The sequence below is a fragment of the Athene cunicularia genome (genome assembly GCF_003259725.1).
Source record: "Athene cunicularia isolate RWA chromosome 8 unlocalized genomic scaffold, athCun1 chr8_part1, whole genome shotgun sequence".
Taxonomy (NCBI): Eukaryota; Metazoa; Chordata; class Aves; order Strigiformes; family Strigidae; genus Athene; species Athene cunicularia.
The window spans coordinates 11,725,255-11,733,296 of NW_020799109.1; the positions used below are offsets into that span (position 1 = coordinate 11,725,255).

Consider the following 8,042-nt stretch of genomic DNA (forward strand, 5'->3'; position numbering starts at 1 on the left):
GGGAAAGGGGGGGGGGGAGGAAGTGATAGAGCGACTTGGTGGATACCTGGCATTTAGCCAGAGTCAAACCATCACACCTGCTAAAGCCATGATACACACCAGCAAGATTTGGAGGGCAGAAAAGCACCTCACAGAGGGAGATTCCTGACAGCAGAGGTATTTCCATCAAGGCAGGGAAGGGCAAGACCCATCCTTGAAAGACAAGTGGGTGAGTCTTTCCAGACAGTTGTTAACCAGGAAGATGATTAACCCACAGAGCAGCTCCTCTACTACCAGTGCAGGTTCTCCAACCCCAGGCTTCTCCTTCCTGAACACAGCCCCACAAGTTTGGCATGGGTCTGACAAGGTGGCCCTGCAGCTCCCAGGGGCTTCAGACATCTCTGCCTGCAGCAGCAGCAATGTCAGAGGATGAGGGTACAGCGCTCATGCAGGACAGGCAGAACTCTGCCCACACCTGACACCCTTTCTCCTGAGCAGGCAGGGCCCAGCCTGCATCCCTGCCATTATGAGGGGCACATGGAGCTCTGCCGCAGCCTCCAGCCAGCACAGCTAGCAGGAGCAGTGGCCTGGTTTGCCCTAGCAACCTTCCCACACCCAGAGCTGAAACACACTGCTGTCCCAAAACATCCAGGACGACATGGAGCAGAGCACATCCAGGATGATGTGGAGCAGAGCCAGAAGACCGCCAGAGCTCGGAGAGGCCATGCAGAGGCAGATGCCCTAGTTCAAGGGCAAAAAATCAGCAGGCATGAACCCTTCCCTGGTTTCAGCAGCCCCACCACTGCCCCAGCCCGTTGCATCCAGGTGGTAAGAGAAATGGGCAGCGCCAAGCATGCACCTGCTCTGACACAGCACTAACAGCACCAAGGGATCAATGCTTTCTCTACGAAAATGTACTGGCAGCAGAGCAGGATGAGGGCCTTGTGCTGGATAAAGCAGACTGCAGAAGCATTGGCTCCAGGCTCTCCACAGAGCAGAGGCAGGAGGACCTCGTTCTTCCCTTCCCCCAAGCAGCAGATGAGCTCAGGCCCAGCTGTCTGCAGCCAGTTTCCCCATGCTGCATTCACCACAGCCAGAAAGACGGGAGCACAACCAGCAGGAAGCATTCCCAGGCCTGGGACCTCTGCCAGGCTCCCCCAGAATAGAGGGGCATTGCAGACTGGAGAGCCCCAGCACCCAGCAGCACCCAGCCAACAGAGCTGCTGGCTGGGCAATAGCCTTGGAAAAGGCAAAAGCTTTGCTCCTCTGTCCTTCTGAGGTTCCCCAGCTGCACAGTGAGGCTACGGATACTGTGTACACTCCCTCTACGCTAAACTACCTGGGTGGGAGCCGAAAGGCCCAAACCAGTTTGTGCCTGTGCCTCCAGCATGCCTTGCATGGGGCAGTGCCAGCCCTGGTAGGAGCCTGGCAGAGGCAGCGCAGAGCTGCCTGCTCCAGCAGCCTCCTACCTGCTCTGGGCAGCAAAGCAGAGCTCTGTGTTCCCACAGCCCAGAGGGTGGCTTCCTGCAGGCTGAGCAGGCACCAGAGTTAACCCCACACAAGGACAGCACCAGGTTCCTGGAGCAGGAAAGGGACTCTGCCAGAGGCACAGAGGGGAATCTCTGAGCAGGGGGTCAGCCCAAATCAGCGCCTGCTCTCTGCAAGCCTCTCCAGCACACACAGGGCAGAGGAACAGCTGCATCCTTGGACAAGAACCATATTTATTTCACAGACACAGAATTGCACTGGTGGTCGATTCTACACACACCGGGACACACAGCAGCAGGGCCCCGCAGGCTGGGCCAGGCTGCTGGGGGCAGAATTCACACAGAGAAATTTGTTTCTTCCAAGGGGCCGATTGATCGGCGGGATGGGGCTCTACACAGCCAGGCTCTGGTTCCTGCTGCCGGGCAGCTCCCGCCCCAGCCAAGGATAGAAACATTAAATAAGTATATACAGCACCTCTTGGGGCGGGCTGGAACAGGCCGGGTGGGACAGGGCTCAGTTGCCCATTTTTACTTTAGATGTCTAGAAAGAAAAAAAAGAGGTTAGGCCATGCCCTACAAAACCCACCCCAGCACCCCAGTCCCATCCAAGCACCTCGGGACTATCCTGAAGCTGCAGACAGCTTATCAGCCCCACTGACAAGACATGAGCACCACACAGGGTGCACCCAAGGCAACACTCTTGATGGCAGCTGCTCAGAGGGGCCATCGAGAGTTCACACTGCTGCAAGTAGGGATGGTACACTGTGGGGAGAGCTGTGCCACCCCAAACCTTACGAGCAGCCTCCCTACCCCAATGCAGAGGATTGTGCTGGAGCCCAGGTGTGTCTCCCTGGAGCTGAAGAGCACCCAGTGCGACAGGCACCTTGTGCTTACATAAGCCTAGTGGCCCTGGGAGGTGGGTACCTGCAGGATAGCAACGATGACCCCAAACAGCCCTATGGCACTGCCAAAGATCTCCACAATCAGGATCTTGACGAAGAGGCTGGCATTCTGGGCATCAGCCAGGGCAGCCCCGCTGCCCACGATGCCCACGCAGACCCCACAGAAGAGATTGCATAATCCCACGGTCAGGCCAGCCCCAAACATGGAGAAACCTGTGAGAGAAGAACACTGCAAGAGCAGGGGGTAACCCCCTTCCACCTGCACCCCAGGGTGGGGCACGCTGCAGCAGTTCTGCCTTGAGGTGACAGAAGACCTAGAGCTGCCAAGGACCAGCAGCATCCTCCTGTTTGCACCCCAGCTCCCACAGGTGCCAGCAATCTGCCGCCACTGGAGAGCATAGCACAGCTGGGTGCAGGTCTGGGGAAGGTAACTAAAAAGCTGCTTTTTGGTAGAAGAGTCCCATGTCCTCCAGATATCTGCAGCAAGCCATGGGCAGGTCAGAAGGCAGCAGTCAGGGTGTGGCAATGCACACAGCAACAGCACCAGGGACTGAACAGTCCTTACCTGCATGGTAGTTCCTGGCTCCAATTGTCTCTGGGGTGACTGCAGAGAAAGGCTGAGAGAAAGCACAGGGCCTGGGTTAGTGGCAAATCTGTGGTCTCTGGGAGAGGCACCTGCCCCCAACACAGCATGAGGCAGCCACATTTTGGCCAGGGCTGGTCCCTGATGCCATGTCACTGGGTGGCTTCACAACACCTGCCTTGGGTGCGCTCCCCCAACCCACTCTTCAGCGTGGACAAAGACCACCACACAGACCACCAGCCCAGGGGCTCCCAGAGCCACAACAGTGTCCAAAGTCCCCCCACAGGGCCACTGCTCACAACACCAGCCCATGCCCATGCATGGCCCTGAGGCCAGCGCAGGGCTGGCAGGGCAGCCCAGGTCCTCCCATACCTCAGCCATGTTACTGATGACAATCGCCATGATGATCCCATAGATGGCCACAGCCTCGCAGAAAATGATGCTGTGGGAGAAAGGTAAAGTCTAATCACAGTGTCTCAGTGAGTGTGACCATGCGCCCCAAGCTCTGCCCCACCCTGAGCATCCCCCACCACTTCATGCCCAGCCATCAGCAGCCAGACCCTTCCACAGCCATATCTGAGCCTGCCCCACTGCTGCCAAGGGCAGAAAGGCTGCCCAGCCTACCACTGCTTTGCTCTCAAACAAGGGGAGCTGCCAATCACAAAGACTGGCTGCTAGTTGTGCTGTGCCACCCAAGTAATCTGCGATGGCGCTGCAGGAAGCGGGTCCAGGGTGCCCTGTCCTCCAGCAGCCCCCTTCTGCTCCTTCGGGGAAGGGCTGTGCAAGTCTGGCCAGAGGAACCCTGCCTGGGGCAGGAAGTGTGATCTCGGGGTGTTTGTTTTGAACACACTGGGCTCATTCACTGTGTGATATCACACAGTGACTCTTTAAAGCGGCACTCTGGCTCTTTTAGGGCTCTTTGTTTTGAAAGCAAACGGCGTCAGCAGCTCAGCAAGGAACAGTCTGCCAGCAGCACCCAGCCAGAGAGAGGATGGGAGCCTCTGCACCAGGCTGGGACCTGCCCGGCTCCGTGAGCCACAAGCACTAACTCCAGGTCTGTGCTTACCTGACCAGATTCTTGGTTTTGATCCGAGGGGCTTTGACTCCACCACCAATGATGCTGGAGCCCGTGATGTAAATCCCCCTGCGGCAGACAAGGGTGGTTGGTGGAGGGTCTGGCACTCGCAGAAGGATTCAATAGGGAAACCAGGATCTTCCAGCTGAGCAAAGAATCGAGCATGCAGCTGGGGGACACTGCAGACTTGGCCTGTCCACCCCCAGGGTACAAGTGGTCCCAAACTCCACCACCTACACCAAGAGAGCTGCTGGGGCACAAGAGCCACCACTGCACAGCCTGCGCTCAGGGGTATGACTTCCAAAGAGCCAGGGACGTCCCTGCCTCTCCACTGCCAGTACAGCCTGCGAGGTGGTCTGCCCAAACTCCCAGGAGCCCAGCAACCTGGCTCCACTGCTGTGGCAATCCACACAGCACCACACCCCTGCATGCACATGCTCTTCTGCCCCTGCCCTGCCGTGGGGAAACCACAGTGTATACACAGCTACCAAAGTGGGACAGCAGAAGCCTGCTAAAGAGTCAGCCCCACTCACCAGGCAGCTCCCACCACAGACAGGGAGATTGCCAGGCCAATGCCCAGGTTGGACCACATGAAGGGTGAGGTCTCCGTCAAGAACCTGGAGAGAAAGAAGTGCCCTGAGTTAGCACACAGGCTGAGCCCCCTTAGTCATGGTGCACAGCCCCAAAACAGGCACCCGCCACCCAACCGTGCAGCCTAAGATGGGTTGGGCACTGCCAGACAGTGGGACAAAAGAGCCTCTCTCTGCCAGCCAGCAACCCAAGACCCTCACCCGCATGGAGCCAGATCTTCCCCCCAAACCCTCACTGTGAGGGGAAGCCTGGGCTGGGAAGGGCAGTGATGGCTGCACCAAGACCTCATATGGAACCAGCCACAGGTACACGTGGACTGCATCTATCCCGCCTCATGGAAAGCAGAGGCCCTGCTCACTGTAGCTCTCATTTCCCTGCGATGCAGTGACCACTGCTCATTGCTCAAAAGCAAGTGCTGTTCTCCGCAGGCACTGCCAGCGCTGCCCACCTCCTCACACAGCCCTGAGGACGCCAGAATTTACAAGGAACTCACCAGGCCACATCGAAGCGGAAGCCCAGGTCAAATATTGTGTAGCAGATCCCTGGAAAGCAAGAGTGACATGGGAACCTTCAGACAGGCATCATCTACCAGCTTGGCACTGCTGTTTCCTCTGTCACCTGTGAAGCCCCAGGGCAGAGGCCCAGGAGCTTATGCAGGAGGTCTACTAGGAAGACTGGCTCAGGTGCCCAGAGCTGTGCAGCAGGGTGGCCTGCCCAAGTCCTGCCCCAGTGATTCCAGCACTCATATCAGTGCAGAGCAGAGACAGCCCAGACCCACCATACACCCAGACCTCATCACAGTCTTCACCCAGAAGAGGATCGTGGTGATTGTTGCACGCATTTTCAGTTCCCTGACCCTGATGAGTGCCCAGAGCCCATACTGGGCAACACAGGCTCAAAGGCAACCCACAGGCCAGTGCCCCAGCAGAGTCTCCATCTGCATCACCCAACAGCTCAGCTCCACTGGAGAGCCACAGCACTGGGTGACCAGCTGCAAGCCCTTCCCTCTCACAAGGGAGGCGAGAAGTGTGAGGCTGTGCCCTGACCATCATGTGCTGCTCAATCAACATCCCACCAGGGTCTGTGCTGTTTCCCAGGAGCCCATCAACACCAGAAGCTGCAGCTATCCCCCAGCACGCCCCTTTCCAAGGCTGTGGGTGTTCAAGATGTGCCTGTTGTCCTTCACATGTCCCTCAGGGTTAGTTATTTCCAGAGAAATTTGTATCCCAACACAGGCAGGAGACACCAAAGCACACGCCTGAGAAACCCAGCAGAGCCCTTCCTTTCGAGGGATTACAAGGACAGCTTGCCCTGCTGTAACACGAGTGTTTCTCTCCTGTGCTGAATTGCAGCCAGGAGTCACATCCAGCAAGCAGTCCCGTGCAGCCCAAGTACACACAGAGGTGCTCACACCATAACCCTGCCCTGCTTTGAGCTTGTGAGCAGGAAACACAGCTGCAGACCAGAAGACACTCACTCTTTGCATAGCTCACAGAGCACAGCTGCAAGAGAGGGTGACCTGGCCCTAAGGAACAGATAAGTGCAGGCAGCATGGTACTGTCTGCTCCACTCCAGATAAAGAGGGGGAAGGGATGGCTATACCACTGCTCACTGGAACTAGTGGCTGTGTGACACCAACCCCACGTACAGCCAAGAAAAGTGGAAATGGGAGACTTCTGAAACGCTTAAAAGCAGCAAAGAGGTCACTGCACCTGGTGTTCTGCTCCCTTCCCCCTGGAGTTGCAGCCTGAAGACAGGAGGTGATGGCAAACTGGCGATGTGCCCAGCAGCAATACAGGGGCAGGACTATGTGCCCCCAGTTGGAGGAGCCCTTCCCTGTCCACAGCCAAGACCTGCAGGACAACTCATCCCATAAGATTGCCTCGGCACTACAGCATAGGGAGACCTGCCAGCCTTGCAGCAGGGATGTCCCCATCGTCCCTATGTGCTAAACCCCTCCACATGTGACTCGGGGCTTAGCACCACACACACCACGAGTTCTGTACAAGCACTGCCAGGCGAGCTGGCCCTGAAATGGGAAGTAGTAACACCCCTCCCACCCACAGAATTGAGGTGTCCCCTGTCCGCTGCTGTGACACACACAAACGAGGAATAGTGCCAGCACAGCCAGGGAGCACAGAGGGAGGCCACATCCCAGTCTGCACACCCAGCAACCTTCAGGGATGATCTCTATGGTGCTGGGCCCAGCTGGTCTGTGACTTGTGTTTTGGCTTTGCTGCTTGGCTGCCAGAGCCGGAACTGAACCCAGCCAGCCTCAGCCACCCCCACTCCCCAGGAGTGGTAGAAAAGAGCTACAACCGGCTCAGGGCAGATCCTCAGAGCACCTTCCATTTCTCCATGAGAAATTTCTCATATACAAAAGAAAGAGTGGACACTTGTGAGCTCTAATTCCCAGCCCTGCAGCCAGAAGGACAGAAAAGAGCTGGGGTAGCAGGACTGGAGCATGAAAGCAGGGCTCAGGACAGGGAGGGAAAGCACAGAGAGGCACCACTACAACACCACGCAGAATGAGACCACTTCCTGCTCATGCCTTCCCAAAAAGGGATTGCAACAGGACAGAGGAAGTTGCAAGCATCTCAGCTCATCGAGATTTTCCAACAGTCTCAAGTTCACAGTGTGCATCTGCACTGGTGCAAGCTGCATGATTCAGAGAACTCAGTAAGGCAGAGATGGGCCTGGCACCAGGTTCACCAGCCCTTGAAAACACGAGGGAGTGAGACAGCCTTCATTATTTCTGACTCAGTCTCTCCCCTCACCCAAATGCTGAGGCAGGAGTTAAGGTCTCCACAGTCTCTGCCTGGCTCATCATCACTTCACTCTGTGCTGAAAGAGGAAATAACCAATAGCTCCGGCATAAAACCTTCCCACTACCTCTTGCATATTAACTCTATCCTCAATGCTACTGAGCCCAACACCATCAGCAGCAGAGCCTGGGGCTGCCACAAGCTGCAACATGGCCACGCACCAGCTCTGCAATCATCAGGACAAACTTGCACGTTTCTTTATGCTGCCACAGTCTGGCAAAGTGGGAGGTCGATCTCCTCCATCCATGGGACATCAGCTGTCACAGCCTGAAAAAACAGGCACCTGCCTTTACTTCCCCTGATCTGATAAATCCAGACAAAACCCTTGACTGGCACCAGCACCTTTCTGCTCTCGCATACAGAGAAGTGACTGCTGAAGCCGCACAGGCTCCGAGCACTGAAAGCTGCGCAGCCAACAGCAGCTGATAGTTGCGCGGCACTGCTGGGAGTCCAAGCCCTCTGAGGGGGCAGCTGACAGCACCCGGGACGTGACGTCCAGGCTGAGGAGCCCCACAGCAGCCTTCCCGGTGCCACGGCAGGCCACGGGCCAAGCCTCCTCAGCCACTGGGGCACTGACAACCTCGCACCCCCTCGACCCCC

At 57.0% G+C, this 8,042-nt stretch overlaps 1 protein-coding gene across 1 annotated transcript; it reads right to left on the reverse strand.

The window, feature by feature from the left end:
• Positions 1 to 1,680: 1,680 nt before the first annotated feature.
• ATP6V0B (ATPase H+ transporting V0 subunit b) lies at positions 1,681 to 5,242 on the reverse strand. The gene is made up of 7 exons (XM_026854323.1): positions 5,111 to 5,242; positions 4,560 to 4,643; positions 4,018 to 4,095; positions 3,324 to 3,393; positions 2,934 to 2,985; positions 2,391 to 2,581; positions 1,681 to 2,007 (listed from the first exon to the last, which is right to left on the reverse strand). The coding sequence occupies exons 2-7, from the start codon at positions 4,616 to 4,618 to the stop codon at positions 1,981 to 1,983; spliced, it is 477 nt and encodes a 158-aa protein (XP_026710124.1). The 5' UTR covers positions 4,619 to 4,643; positions 5,111 to 5,242; the 3' UTR covers positions 1,681 to 1,980.
• Between the last annotated feature and the right edge of the window lie 2,800 nt (positions 5,243 to 8,042).

Coding starts and splice junctions, on each gene's coding strand:
- ATP6V0B (XM_026854323.1), bottom strand. CDS start 4,618: ATGTGGTCCAACCTGGGCATTGGCCTGGCAATCTCCCTGTCTGTGGTG. Junction 4,096..4,559: donor TCTGTGGTGGGAGCTGCCTG/GTGAGTGGGGCT, acceptor TGTCTGCCGCAG/GGGGATTTACATCACGGGCT. Junction 2,582..2,933: donor AGCCAGGAACTACCATGCAG/GTAAGGACTGTT, acceptor CTTCTCTCACAG/GTTTCTCCATGTTTGGGGCT.